The sequence below is a fragment of the Lates calcarifer genome, linkage group LG16_LG22 (assembly GCF_001640805.2).
Source record: "Lates calcarifer isolate ASB-BC8 linkage group LG16_LG22, TLL_Latcal_v3, whole genome shotgun sequence".
Lineage (NCBI taxonomy): Eukaryota > Metazoa > Chordata > Actinopteri > Centropomidae > Lates > Lates calcarifer.
The window spans coordinates 24,031,788-24,048,052 of record NC_066848.1 but is presented as its reverse complement, the minus strand read 5'-3'; the positions used below and the strand labels follow the sequence as shown (position 1 = coordinate 24,048,052).

Below are 16,265 nucleotides of genomic sequence, written 5' to 3'. Positions count from 1 at the left end.
TTCACTGGGTTTAAGCAACAGCATGAGGCCTCATTAGAGAAAGTATGTTAACGTTCAGTACAGGTCACCCATAACACACACACAAACAGGTATGTATTGGAGGGAAATTTTACTGTAGGAGGAAGAACTTTGCACCCAGAACTATATGTTTGTACATTCAGGCTTGTGAAAATGTTTCCATTTGAAATGATTTATGAAAAATAAACATTTTCATAAAAATTGAGGATATTAAACGAAAATATTAAAAAGTAGATGGTGTTCAACAGAGATGTCAACATTAGTGAAGTTGCAGGTAAATGTTACCAAGGGGTTCTAGGATGGGGTGTAATTATACACACATGTACTCATACACACACACTTGAGATAACTTAACACACACAGTGGAGATAAGCGACAAGTGCTGTTATACTTTCATTTTTTTTATTAATTGTTTTTCGATAAAGGGACAAAATGGGTGTGTGAACAGGATTATGCAGACATCTGCCAGAAAACACAGACAGTGGTTTTCCCAGTACAACTGAACAGAGACCCCAAACAAGTACATCAGAAATTAAAGACCTAGGTATATCAAATGACCATCGGCCATCATTACAAAAGGAAAAAAAAAAAATCAAAATTATATTATAGCCAAAAATAAAAATAAAAAAGAAACCAAAAATAAGGATCCATTCCATGTCTCTGTTTTGAACAGAGCATGTAGGTAATAATAAATAGTAGCTCCCATAGTAAAAGATAAAGTTCAAGTTCAAGTTACAACAAACAGCTCTCAGAACAGGAATAGAAAAGGCTGATAACAAAATATTCCGCATTGCCATTTACAAAAAAGTCTTAACTCAAGCAGGCTTCTCCACATCCCCCAGGTCATTTTTAAATATGCTTTGCATATGAAAGTATACCCAATCTAAATATAAAGCACCATTTAGTATTTGGCAATGAAAAAAAAACTGCAAAACATTTAATTTCTTTTTAAATGTATTTATTTTGACGTATTTTTGTAATCCATGTACTGCATATGAAGTTTTTTTTTTTTTCCTCTCTTCTTGATGTTGGAATGTAGTCAGGTGGGAGGGGTGAGAGAGACAGAAGCACACAACAGAACAGGCTGACGTCAGCTTGCATTACTGCATACAAGAATGGCAGCGGGGGGGAGAGGGGGAAGGAGGTCCGAACCAAAAACAAAAGAAGATATGTACAACCACCTCTGTGGACAGGAAACAGAGCGGCAGCCATCTCATGGCCCGCGACACTTCCCAGTGCCACATACTTTAACTGCTTTTTTATGGGATTTTTCCTTTTATTTCTTTAAACATACAAATAATTCGCACTATATTATCCTGCCAAATTAAAAAAATATACTGTGGCAGCCTGGGATTTTTTTTTTCCACTACCAAAAAAAGGTATGGTAAATACCTTTAGAGAGCACAAGCAACAGTTAAAAATACGAGCCTCAATATAAATACTATAGTGCCTATTCTAAGTGAACATTGAATTCAAATACAATTCTAGAAATACAGAAAAAGTAGACCATAAATGTGTTTAAGCATAGGAATCGACATGAGTGTGCATTTTCCTATATTTTAAGTTCTTTATTATATATTCATATATAATCTTAATCCTTTCCCCAATGCAAATTGTATTTCAACCTGAAGAGCTGTGAAGAGCCAAGGCAAAATAAAATACAAAACCATCACAGAATTTTTTTTTTGTTTGTTTGTTTGTTTTTTCGTCTTTTTTTTTATCATTTCATATATACTGTGATCGGAGTCTTGAACACCACCAAGACGCTGAGGAAAAGAGAAACGACAACAAAACTTAAATACAGTTTCCCCTAAAAGATAGTGAAGTGTTATTTGCAAAAACGTTTATTTTCATATCTATAATTAAAGGAAGATTTGTACAAAAACAGATTCTTGCAGTGTAAGCAACAAGATTTGAGTGTTTGTAATCTAGCCATCAAGGTCTATAGATTATTCAGGTGGAGATGACAACATTTTTACAATGCAGCTCCTTAGAAATATGGATGTTTGGTGCTGCTGTGGCCAATGAGAGCTGCATCCATTTTAAGACTATGCAGCACTGGCTACTTAAGTAACTCATGTCAAACTTTTAATTTACAGACCTTGCTGACAGAGTGAATTTTCTGCCCAGGCTGAGCACTGGGGTTTCTAGGGGTAACAAATTGACAAATGGTCAAAGGTGAAACGGCAAGGGTACAGAGGTCAAGGGTCATGAGGCTGGAGTTGCTGACAACAGATTATGTGTCTCATCTTTTACTGCTTTTAACAACAGGACCCTCCCTATCTGACAGCATTTCAACAATTTTTTTTCCCCTTGAGCATAAACTTGTAAACTGGGAAAACTGAAACAGTGCACTTCATGTCCTATAAATGACAACCTAGCTTTTAGACCTAAACCATGTACCAACATTGCATCAGTGTGGGACAATGAAAGAAAGATGTCGGTACTTACTCTCAGGCAGAGTGACAAGTGCTATATTATAAACAGCTTGAATGAAACTCAACAAGGAATAAAATCTTTCCTTTTGGGTTGAAAAGCAACAGCAAACAAAAAATGTGCCCTGCATTAGCCTATGCATACTGATTAAAATTATCGCATTTCCACTCTTTTTAAGAGCCCTGGAGTACAGATATATTTTTTGCAATTCTTTCTTACTTTTATCTGCAATTCATAGTTTATGACCCTGTTTTGAGAGTAGAAATGTAAGTGAAAGAGTGAAAGAGATTGCCTCTGATCCCCGCAGTATGGTCCAGTTCTGTGTAACTTTCTGTTTGTCTAACTTGTAGTTATTTCACTGCTCTCAAATAAAGGTAACCTCACTTGGAGCTCATATATTACTGTATGCATTGTTCCACACACTGACATATTGAAGCAGCGTTGTAGGTTTGTGCTAACGCAGATACATGACACTTCTCAGCCATGCGCTGTATCCCTCAAGATCAGGATTGTACATTATACATTACCTTTATCTCAAAAGTACCTCCTTACCAGAAACAAAACTACAAATAATTCAGATATACACAATACTGCTTGTACCATGCTTGCCATGAAATCCACATATTAAAGATAGCCTATTCAACATGTAATAGGTAGCTAAACAATGATTAACAAGAACTCTCTGATCTTTCATCATGAGTTGTCACAGTCCATTTGAGCAGTCAGGTGCTTGATGCAAGGACCTTTCCTGGGTGGCTTAAACCTTTTAGCTTTATCTAGTGTGACCCCAAACTTATACCAGATAAGATTATGGCCAATGCAGTCTTGAGATATCAAAGGCACTCTTTCTTATTCAACCAAATGATAGTACAAATTGAATTCCTAGCACACCCTTGTCTTTTTTAAAGAAATTTGAAGGCTGTTACTTTCAGTTTAGTCATCAAGCTAATGCATGATTTTTTAAAACCCTGTGTGAACATGGTGTCTTTTAGAAAGATCTGGATAAGTGCATTCCCAGGGTTGTAAGAGGAGGGTAAAGACTGTTCACTTTCCATGTTACAAAACAAAACTGTACATGATATGTGTTACAGAATGTATGCAGCATGGATTCTTGTCTTTTCTCTTTTTGAAGAATAAAAAGAAAAAACAGAACAAGAGAAAAACAGCAACACATTTACTCAACAATTAACCAACCAGGGACAAGTTCTTTTCTTTTTTTGATTAGCAAAAACATACTATGCATGCTGACTAATTCTTAAAAATGGAAAAGGAAAACTCAAAAAAGAAAATTGTACACAACATGTAAATTATTGCACAAGAGAAAGGCTCGAAGTTTTGCGTCAATGCAAGAGTATTGCCCCGATACAGATCATGCATTCAATGGGTAATGGAGACGGGGTGTGCTGGTGCAGAGCACATGGTCTTAAGCTTCCACCAGACTGGCGAAAGTGGAGCATTGGGGTTGGGGCAAATCTACAAGGAGCTGGGAATAAACAGGGGACTAATGGCGGACATAGCTGTGGGGGAAAGGTCCCATAGTTCGGCCTTCTACTCTGACTTTATTTCGGTACTCAAAGGACGGTCACTGTGCCATTTTTTCATGTGTTTCTCCAAGGTGCTGTAGACACTGAAGGGCATCTGACAAATTTCACACTTGTACACGTCTTTGCCCACCTGACCATGGGTCTTCATATGGCGTGTAAGTTTGGAACTCTGGGCACAAGCATAATTGCACAGCTCACACTTGTATGGTCTCTCCCCTGTGTGGCTGCGCCGGTGTACTGTCAGGTTACTGCAGTTCTTGAACACCTTGCCACAAAACTCACAAGTATCACTCCTGCGGCCGTCCTTGGAGCTGGGCCGCCCAGGACCCCCGAGATGTGGTGTGCTGCCTCCACTGCCTGTACCACTGCGGCCAGACATCCCACCATCCAGTTCCCCTGGAGGGGTCGAGAATCGCAGACTGCCATTTTCTGAAGAATGCTCAGACGAAGAGGCGAACGGCGATTGTCTGGAATCCCCAAAGTTCAGAAAAGGGTCCTTGAGTTGTCGGGAGGCAGCATAGCCAGCCAGCCACTGGGAGTAGACGTTCTCCGTGTTAGGGATTGTGGGAGTTGGCAGGTCAAATTCCTTTTCCAGCTTAATGCGTTTGGAGAAAGGACTGAGTGGACCGGGGCTACCCAGAAGCAGTTTCTTAGAGAGGCCAACAGAGGCAGATTCATTAGGGGATGCCCCCCGCCCATTCACCGTTGAGACAGAACCCTCCTCCCCACGATCTGTTTCCAGTACAGAGTCCCCGTCACACATCTCACGATTGTGGTGATGGTCTCGGTTGAGGTGATGGTGCAGGTGATTCTCCTGGGCCATGGCATTCCTTTTGTGTGCATTCAGGGCTTCGCTGAAGTGCTGCATGCTAGCGGCCAGACCCATCCCCTGCATCACCTCAGGCAGTGACCGTGGGATGGACCCCTCATCAGCCAAACCTCCAAGTCTGCCTCCAATACCACCATTGTTTTCATGCTGACGTGCTGTTTCAAGGTTCAAACCAAAGTGATAGCTGTTGTTGTTTCTTCTGGCTGCCCTCTCTCCATTTTGGTCTTCTTCCTCCTCTCCTTCCTCCTCCTCCTCCTCCTCCTCCTCTTCCTCCTCCTCTTCCTCTTCCTCTTCTTCCTCTTCCTCCTCCTCCTCTTCACCATTCTCACGTAGCATGCGGTCATTCTCATTTTTCAGTTTGGCCACCACTGACTTGAGGGCATTGCTTGCACTGCCCAGGTGCTCACTGGTGCCAGGCTCTGGAGAGGATGCTGTTGAGAGCCCATCTTCTGACTTGCCTGTGTTTGGTGAGGATGATTTGTGCATGTGCGTCTTCATGTGGCGTTTCAGTTTGCTAGCCTGTGTACAAGCATGATCACACAGATGACATTTGTACGGTTTCTCTCCTGTGTGGCTGCGCCGATGTACTATTAGATTACTCTGAAACTTGAAGGCTTTACCACAAAACTCACAACACTTTGATTTCATGGGGGTGGTGGAGGAGGGTGTTGCCCCTGCTGAGGGGAGAGGGGTAGTAGGAGTGGTCTGAGAGCCCACAGGTGACTGCATGGAGCCTGGAAGAGGAGGTGGGGTAGCAAGATATGGAGGTTTACTGCCCCCTGCCCCTCCTGTTCCTCCACTTCCTCCTCCTGTCTGGAATGGCTGGAGCAAGCGTTGCATGGGGCTTGGCCGGCTGGGGGATAGTGGGGGGGTGGACCCTGAGGTGTTGCCCGCCAGCTCCCGTAGCCGCCGTGAGAAGTCCATTGTTGGAGGGGGGTCCAGGGGCAGAGGAGGATTGAGGCGCAGCACCCTGTCAAAGGCACTCGGGTGGTGGGCTGCCAGCGCCAGCTCCTCTGGGCTCAGGTGATGGGGGTCCAAGTGGTTCCTTGGAGGGGGGCTGAACAGGGGTGGTGTGGGAGGGAAACGCTGATGATGACCCCCACCAGCTGGGCCTGCAGCACCGATTCCACCCCCTGCTCCGACGCTATCCCGTCCACCTGAGCCCGAGCCAGGGATGCGGAGGAGGTTGAAGGGGCTTGCGTCAGGAGGCAAATGGAGGCCATGAAGGGGAGGCTGAGAAGGGCAGTCTGCACCTCCACCCAGGGAGGAAGGTCCACCCATGCGTGGTGTGAGAGGGCTGCCATGTTCACTTTCCAGGTAGATACGGAAGCCATGGGTGTTCTGAGCATGCTGCAGCAAGAACCAAGCGCTGCCATACGACTGCTTACAGGTAGTGCAGGTATAGGTGGTTGGCTCCTCTTTACCTGTTGTGACAGAGAAGAAAGAAATGGGTTAGGAGTCATAGTAAGTGAAAAATCCACTGAAAACCTTCAGACCTCAGCAAGACGCATTACTGTATGAATTAGCCAATATCAGAGACTATTAGCAAAGGCTGACTTCTGAAACATTTTGGTTTGAATCAAGGATTTTGAAATGCTGCATTGCTATTCATTTGGGGAAAAAAATAACATAATTGTGCATACAGTACTGTGTACAGAATGAAATCCATGAGGATGACAACTCTTATTTGAACCTTAGGCCTAATTCTTACAGCTTTTAAAGTGGTCGGCACATGGTGTTAAGGGCTTTGCAAATACAACAGTAGCTCTTATTGAGGTCATGCCCCACATGAGTAGCATGTGAGTTGTAGCGTGTGTGTATGCATTTGTTCTTCTCTCAGACTGCTCTGGGACATAATTTCTCCCTTTAGACTGACTGTGAGTCCTCCATTGTCAGCAGGAGAACAAAGAAACAGGGCTCTCCCGATGGACTACCACTTCCCACTGATCTACCAAAACAGAGGCTTGCTGACAAACACACATATCCACACACACACACAGGAGAGGCAGCAGAGAAGAATCCTTTAGACCTTTAAATTACCGCTTCCTCATTTCTGTAGTAACAGCATAAATACATAAAAAATACGTGATATCTGCATCAGGAATTGTGTTTCTAATATATTTTAGAATAGGTTAAGACTGACAATTCAGTTTCTTATCAAATATCCAGTCAGAAATTATTTCATATTTTGACAAATAAATAAATAAATAAAATGTATGCAAGTTTATTTATGTACACTGTTTTCTCGGATCATATCCTCTCATGTACTGTGCATCCTCCTTCCATGTCTATCACCCCACAGTCAAAATGCACATACACACGTTTGTTCTCTCATTCACATACACTGAACAGAACACCATGGGCGCCTAAGGAAAGTAAAACAGTAGGAGTGTAAAAACATTTAGGCTCCAACTGGAGAGGAAAAATAACCCCTTCGGCCCGCCTCAATACTTCTCCCCTTAGTGAAGCATGCAGAGTCACTTTGAGATGGCGACAAAAGGAACATTTAAAACAATAATTGCTTTTGAATGGCCGATGATGACCTGTGGTGGGACCCAGAATGCATGTGTAATCTCATTACAAGACCGAACGGACGGCCATCAGCTCGTTTACAAGATTAGATGACAAACGAAGGCCCATTGCTGCCATTCAGAGCCTTCCACTATTAAGCACAGTGTAATGTGGATGCATGAAAAAAAAGGCAAACAGAGATACACATTCACACACTAACACACAAATGGATAAATATACAGTTTAACAGAAATATACTTGAAAATAGTTTAGACATTTTATGTCACTATCACCATGCTCCAATACAACTAAACTAGGGCCAAAGGTTAAGGTCTTATATACAAAAGTGAGGAGGAGGAAAAAATATGTGCTACATATGCTGAGAAAGGTCTTTCCTATACACCCTACATAAAGCATTTTTGTCCATTTTTCTTTCAAATTCTATATTCAAATGTAAGGATACATTTTGTGTGTGTGTGTGTGTGTGTGTGTGTGTGTGTGTGTGTGTATGTGTGTGTAAAATATGGCTATATGTGAAATAACAACCACAATAATTATAGAAACATCCACAAATGTCAGAAGTTGCAATACATACTAAATTGAAACACGCTGTAATAATATTGCAAATGCAAATAAACAGGTGTCATTCTAGAGGTCATAGTATTGATGTTAATTATCTGAGATGATTTTTTGGTAAAAAGCAATTTTGCTGTAACGTGTCATGAACAATAAATTACAAAACATTCCCTTAATATGCAAACAGGTAAGGTGGATTGTAAAAAATACACACAAAATTGGGTCATATCACCTGCTAATTGCTGACAGAATGAATATGACAAATTAGCAGTGATACTAAAAGAATGTCAGGTTTACATGGAAGCTTTTATACATCGGCACTCAGCAATTTACCTCTAATAGCCAGGAAGAGAGTCACAGAGGTTGTAAAGGGAACAAAGGGAACATTTGTGTATGTGCTTGTGTATATGTGTGCATACATAAAAGTATATGTGTGTTTTTCTAAAAGAGATGTAATTTTCCTCACACTATAGCGCTTACTTCACAGTACGTAAACACAAACAGTAATCTGAATTGGCAAAAGATGCGTTCTTGTTCACAAAGATGATACAGAAGTGTGACAGAATAGTGTGTCATCATAAACTAGATACATAAATGTGTTTAAATGTGTGACAGGGATCCTGCCTGTTTATTTCAGTGCTTGTTGGGAGAGTCTTCCCCTTCCTTAATTTTCCTTCTTTTTAGTTTTCACTGCCCTTCCCTCTCTTGCTGTCTCCACAACAGTACACACAAACACACTTATCCTACATGACCAATAGTTTGGAAAGCCAGCTAAATTATGGATCATTAAAATCGGCACAAATTACCACTAATTGTGGCCACCTGCATCAGATCTAACCTGTGAATATCATTTGCATCATCAGGACCAGGGAGACTTTAATTATTTATTCATCTTTTTTCCTCTGGTTGATACACTCTAATCCTGAAGACTGACAGCACTGACAATAAAGATGCACTCTATCCACTTCAGTATAAATCAGGGGATGACTTATCCCTTTGGCTTGGTGGTAGTCCTCTCCATCACTGACCAGATGCAGGGTGTGGGATCAACCTCTCTTTTGCTTTAAATAAAATGGTCATATTAATATAGCTCCTGCAACTGTGCAGAGAAAATAGTTCCAAAAGCATGATTGCATTGATGCTGATACTGAACAGAACTTCTGGAAAATCGTGCCATCTAAATGGATAAGTACCCACAGAAACCTGAAAAAAATCATTTATTTGTACATGCATGATGCATGTATTGAAAGATAGAAATACCCAGGGCCTAAATGTTTGTGCTCTGCCCCCATTCAACTATTTTTGCATTACCCAGAAAAATATTGTCAATTGATGAAAATAATGTAAGATTGTGCAGACTATAAAGGTAATATGGTGACAGCCCAATGATAATATAAAGTAAAAGAAGGATTTGTGTTTTCAGCTAAAGGTGGGCAAAAATTGAGCAAAACAAGTGCAAGGCACAATAGTGTAACTCTTAAGCTAATACGTTCCTTTTTGACTCATAGCTCAGGCTTGTCTGCACGCTGATTGAAACTGTAAGGTTAATGGATTTTAGAGTAGGCGACCGCTCCACTCTGTCTCTCTGTAATATACTCCCATCAGCCACTTCATTAGGCAAAGTCTCCACCACTCTGAGGTAGAAAAATTAAGTAAGAAAGCGAATGGAGAACTGAAGATGAAGATAGATAAGATTAAGAGAGGGGGAAAGAAGGAGACAGGAGAAGTAATCCCTCTTAGTTTAGATAGAGTTGACAAATACCTGCTGCAACTTTTAAGTTTGGATACAGCGGATATATGGAAGAACGAAGAGGAAGGAGAAGGAAAGGAGGGAAGGAATATGGGGGTAAATAATAGCATCCAGATCTCTACCTGGGGTAAACGTCAAAGCCGCTAGTGAGACTCCAGAGAACACAAACGCAGTTTCAGAAATGTCCTAACGCTCAATACCAGCTATGCTATAGTGACAAGCACATGCATTAAGTCCTATTAAGCCAAGGGCACTGCCTGGACACTTATGTGGTGCTAGATGGGAAAGGGAGGCAATAAGGCAGCTTGACTCATGTTTCACGACTCCTTTGTGTGTGTGTGTGTGTGTGTGTGTGAGGGACAGAGTGTGAAGCTCCATCCATCCCTCTCAAAAGGAGGTATAGCTCTCTGTCCAAGGAGCTGAAATAAAGCCAGTGTACCAAACTGGGGAGACACAGAAAGTATCAAATGTATTTCTAACTGGATCAAATGATTTCAATTACTAAATGCAAATTTTCTGCAGTCATCATCCATTAACCAAAAGCAAAAGCAAAACCTTGCCTTCTTTTCTGTATAGTCATGGTGAAAATTATTTATTAGCACTTAAAACTTATCACAATTAAACATATTGTGAAAATGTTAGTGATTTGATGAATGAAATATCCTGCATGTTATAATAGAACAACTGTGTAAAGAGACATACATTTTGTCAAATGCTCATTTCTATGAACATCTGTGTGTACATCTGTGCAGGATACTCTGGGATGCTCTAGAAAAGCAAATCGAAAGTTTGCTATTTTGATTTCTGGTGCACATTTTTGTACCTTGTCCACATACGAAAAACCAAATATAGTGTACAGAACTGTTAAACATTTAAGATGAAAGGATGAAAGTCTAAAGGTTCTATACATTACATTTTACATTTGATAAAATTCTTTCCACCGTCAGCCTGCAAAACTGTCTGTTCTTCAGCCAGTCATTCTGTCCTGTGAATTAGCTGGATTGCCACCATTACATCCCTCTCTGACCAGCTGGGAAACAAAAATGGATGCCAGGTCTTGGCTACCAGCTAGGACAGACCTACCAGTATTTTACTGGTCTTACATGAATTTTATGCATCTCTAAATTATTAAAAATTTGTTCTCCTTTTATTTTCTATCTCTTGTGATCATTTATATTTTTTTTATTTATTACAACTTCCTCCCCTCTCTCTTTATCCTCCTTCTATGCCCCCTATATTTCCTGCCTCTTCTTTTCCATCCAACTTTCTTTGTGCGATTTAGGACTCTGTCCTCTATAGCTCACCCTCCCCACCTCTTCTTCCATCATCTCTGCTCTCTTTCCACCCATCGGTGGCTCTCCGGTGGTGTCCTTGGCTGAGTCCACCTCTGGGTGAGATGATAATAATTGAGGTAATGGAACATCACTGAAACAGGATTAGGTACGCATACAGGGAGTGAGAGACAATGTCCCTTAATACAATTTGGGATTTCTATCTGAGCCTCAGGCTTTCAGGATCTGCTGCTTATATTTACATCTGGGCATTACTGCTCACCCCTGATCACCTCCTGCTTTACCTTAAAGGGATACCTAGACATTTCACTAGAATTCCACTTTTCAATATTATTATTTCAATATTATTATACTCTTCACCAGGCAATTGTTTTATATCTGGAAGAATATGTTAATTTATTGGACACACTGCTAGTTCCAGGTTTAAGAAACTGACAAAAAAGAATCTTTGCCAACTTTAGCACATATTTTCAGTGCATTAATTTGACATTTCTTTGGAGAAAGAAATAATGATCCTTTTGTTAGAATTATCAAAATGATACATTTTTCTGGCCAAAAAGTAAGTGAGGTGGCAGAAAAGCTTTACTAATTTTAAATACTTTCAAGAAGGATAATGAACTATAATGTCCAAATCATACTGAAGCTAGCAATACTCATTGATTTTAATGAGGAACACGGTATGTATGGTTGTTGGAGGTCGTAGTGTTTTTCAGTGTTTTTCTCTACCTGCCTGATCACAAAACAGAACAAAAATCCCACAGAAATGATTGTAATATTCCTTTAAAATAAGGCAAATTACCAGGAGCTGATGTCATATGGGCGATCTATGTCATACCAATGTCTATATCATATTCATATTTGACATTAATTATCATGGAGAAATTGGTGACATAATATGAATGTAATCATTTAACGACCCCACCACCCCCTTGCTTTAATCCATACATTTTTTCAGTGACACATATATAACTGCTGTTGTTGATCAGCACTCAGATATTCATGTCTCATGACTCCCATAATACATTTGTGTTGTAACTGATACACTGCCCTAGGAGTGGAAGCAAACCATGCCAGAGAAAATGACTTTCAAATGGTTTCTGCAGGACATGGACATTATCGACTCCACTGTCATAACCCAGCCTTCCTCCCCACCTCCCTCCATCATCACCCACTAAAGTGCAACAGTTGTGGCTTTCTGCTTCTATTCCAATAGTCTGTTATACTGTCCAAAAGCACTTCAGCATATCATTGTTGTCATGTGAAAATCCTGTTGCCCTAATTATGGCTCTTATCATGTTTTAATTTCAAAACTGTGTGATCTTGTTGGAGTCAAGGAAATTGAATGACCCTTGGGCTTTTATATATATATATATATATATATATATATATATATATATATATATATATATATATATCCCTTGGGCTTTTTATATAAACTGTTTCAAAACCCGGCTGGCTAAACTCAAAAAACGTATGGTGGTAAAGTTCAAATCAAGACTGTTATAAAATTCAGGACACCAACAAAAATAAAAACATTGTTACATACTTGAGTGGCATCCTATTAAATTGTCACAAAATTCCTGTAATTGCTATCTTGGCATCATAAACTGTCATAAAAATGTACTGGGCTTAATCCTGCAAAAACTTCCAGTGTGGTCCAGAAAGAAGGATCTGCACTGTCCTCCTTTCCCCCAATTATTCCCCCTCTACGCACAAGCTTTCTTACTAACTGGACAGCAAACAATTGGAAGGCAAATAGTGGCAGCTGGTATCCTGTCTGCTCACTGAGGAGAGCGACGCAGTCAAATAACAACATGACTGCAGTTGCTCAAAAAGGCAGTGCTCTGCTTGGAAGGAAATCAGCCTCTATTACTGGCTATGAGTCGGTGCCTAGATCAAAGAAGCTTCCTCACACACCGCAGTTGCAAGAGTACGTCAATCCCAATGCAAAGAATAGTTGTGTAATCATGAAAGGGGTATGACAAACTACAGAAACTACCTTACAATATATGAATGAGGAGAAAGGATCAGTCCTGCCAAGGTTTGTCGACCTTCCCACACGACAGAATGAAGCAGGAGGCCTTTGGCCTCTTCAGGAGACTATTCTTAGTGATGTTACTAGCATCATGAAGGAACAGTGTTGCAACATGAAGAAATCAGTGTGCTTCAAAAAAATGCTTGTCTGAGAAGTTTAACGGTATCTATAACTGCCTTTTCAATAGTGGATCCATGGGTAGCTGCATTTGACAAGATTTCTAATTTTATGAAACAGGTAATCACACCACAATCCACCAAGCATGCCCATTTTATTCAGTGACTTTCAAAGTAGGCAAAGATTGAACTTTGGCTTTAAGCTTTAATTCTTTACATAACTACTTCTATCACTTTTTGTGTGTGAAACTGAGTTAAAGAATGCTTTCAGTATCCTCAATTGCTTGATTCATTTCTTCAAGACTACAAAGAGGCTCAAAAGACAATGAGTTCTTGGAGAGAGATAGGGGAGGCAATGGAATGCAGCCAGACTATGATGCAAGCTTTTCATCCTGCCTTCGAATGTGGCCATTCAGAACAGGTATAAAAACTTTTGCCTTTAGTCACACATTCAAGTTTGTTTGAAACATACTCGCAATGTACTCATGAGTCTTTCTTAGCTATTATATCTACAGCAATCTAGTGTCCCTGTTTGGTGTCTTGTCTTGTTTTGATAATATCTGCGATATAATGTTATATGATCTAGAGGGAGCATGGTTTTTCAACTTCCTGTTCACATTACAATGGTCCAGGTTAGTGGTCATCTGCATCCGTCAAGCATTTAATTGACTCCACAGCATCCAAGCAACTCTTTACCACTGGTCCGTGTATGTACATATCCTGGTTATGCTCTGGTTTTCTTGGACACAGTTATATTTACCACTTTCTGTCAGATCTGACTTCGTCAGCAAGAGTCAATTTATCATCTGAATTACCAGTATCAGGGTTATACTTTCACTTAAGCGTGTTGATCATCATCATTACATGGTTTGTTATCATCATCAGCTACTTTGTCATTTAAATCAAAGATGCTGTTTACATGCCAGACTATTTGTTGGAGCATTCTAGCTCGAGCTATAGAACTATTTAAATTCCAGCTAGAACTTAAAATAGCTCCAAACAACTTTTGCAAATAGAAGCCTCGAGGCCTGACAGTAATGATCTGGTATTTTTATGGAAGAAAGAAGTATGAACGCATTTGAATGACCAAAAACAACAATAGATTATTGAGCCTGTCTGATTACATGCTGTGTGTGCATGTATTTGTGCGAGTAAGTGTGTATCTGTGTGATCCTGCCATACACAGCCATACACTCGAGGCTGATGAGCAAAAATATCAATACCGTCTGTCCCCATGTGTGTGTGTCTGTAGCGCGCGTGTGTGGGGCGGGGGGGGGATATATCAATACCTTCTGTCTCTGTGTGTGGAATCCCTGCTGGGCTACAGACTGTGCTATCTGCAACTCTCTCACCAGCAATCTACTTGTGTGTGCATGCGTGTGTGTGTGTGTGTGTGTGTGTGTGTGTGCGCACATCCATCCATCCATCCATCCATCCATCCGTCCGTCCAGCCATCCATTATATCTGCAATGTGACAAAGTTTCCTTTTCTTTCTCTCCGTTGCACACAAACACACACCCTCTCCCACACACAGTAATGTATCTCATAAAGTCCGTTCTAATGACACAGCCCGGGCCCTTAAACTGTGTTTATAAATGTAATTAAATGGACTGGCCTTTGTAGAAGCATCCATGCGCAATGTAGCAATGATCCAGTGTGTGTGCATGTGTGTATGAGTGAGAGTGTGTGTGTCCATTTGGAAGAGCAGTACTCATGATGGCAGGGACAGCCTCCACTTAACCCTAAACCACCATGGTGAAATTACAGAGCATCCAAATTACAGCACTTATGTGAGGAGAGAGAGAGAGAGAGAGAGAGAGAGAGAGAGAACTAGGATTTGAAAGAGGAAACTTGGTCCTGACACACACACACATACACACAATACTCAGTGACTAAGCTCGTAGACTTCTCCTTGAAACCCAGGATGCAAAACTTTATTTCAATTCGTAATCTGCTGCGGATTGGTCATTTCAGGTGGGTTTTGAGGTAAATGTCATTTCAGGGCTCACACAACTATTTTGCTGATGACATCCTTTATTAAACTCACTCCTTATCCACATAATGGAAATCATTTCCTATCTTGTGCTTTAATTGAAGATGATACTGAATACTCCAAGTGTTTTTTTCTCTTTTTTAGCATAAATGTCTCTTGAAGATACAGGAAATCGAGTGCATCCTGCCGAGCCGATGAGTCACAACAAATATGTCACTGGCTTTGTTCAGATAGACATTAGCCCAGTTATTTATTTCACTGAGGTCACTGCTTTGATACCGCTGCCGCTGAGTCGTCCAGCAAAGAGACAAAAAACCAAAACAAAACAGTAATTCCACTGCTTGTCACTGTGGTAAGTTTCCAGAGTTACAGTATTATAACCACTGGGCAGTGTTATGGTGTGTGTCAAGCCTTCGAAACTCATGGATCTCAAACTGACCTTCCTGGATCATCACTATCACTGGTCAAATCGGTATTGTTGCTGTCGTTACTGGGAACGGAGATGGATAGATGGCATTCAAACATTCAAACAGTTCAAACCAACAATTCAATCCACTGTTCAAATGACAGTCCAGAGTATTATAAGGTGTTATAAAATAATAATAATAATAATAATAATGAACATTCAGCTATTGGTAGAATTAGTCCAAAAATACATGTATGGGTAAAATCAATTTTAAGTGTGAGAAAATGTCATTTTAATTATTACTAAAAATACATGTGTTTTATTTTTCATGGTAGGACAGCCACACACACACACACACACACACACACACACACTTGTCTCAAATCCCTGATGAGACAAGAACACACGCTGAGAGGAAGTAGATTTTCTTTAGTGCTATAAGCAAGAGGTCCATGGTCACTGAAGACAGACGCACACACACACACACACACATATACACACAGACAGACAGACACACACACACACACACACACACATATATATATATATATATATATATATATATATATATATATATATATACAAAGCCAGTCTGGTATTGAGTGATCTGCAGGGACCTGCAACAGCTGCCAAGCAGGACAATTCAGTTATCAGTGTGTGTGTGAGTGTGTGTGTGTGTGTGTCTAAGTCTTGCAGTGACCACAGTGGGAGATCACTCTGAGCCGAGCAAACACCTCAGCTGGCCCGAGGCCCACACAC

At 40.6% G+C, this 16,265-nt stretch overlaps 1 protein-coding gene across 2 annotated transcripts in view; it reads right to left on the bottom strand.

Annotated features, from left to right (window-relative positions):
- Nucleotides 1-403: 403 nt before the first annotated feature.
- The window catches only part of bcl11aa (BCL11 transcription factor A a), a 51,905-nt gene continuing 36,043 nt past the window's right edge, over nt 404-16,265 (bottom strand). For both annotated transcript variants that reach the window (XM_018694655.2, XM_018694654.2), the window contains exon 3: nt 404-6,251. In XM_018694655.2, coding sequence (XP_018550171.1) covers nt 4,003-6,251 — 2,249 coding nt within the window. In that variant the 3' untranslated portion in view covers nt 404-4,002. The remainder of the gene's footprint in view (nt 6,252-16,265) is intronic.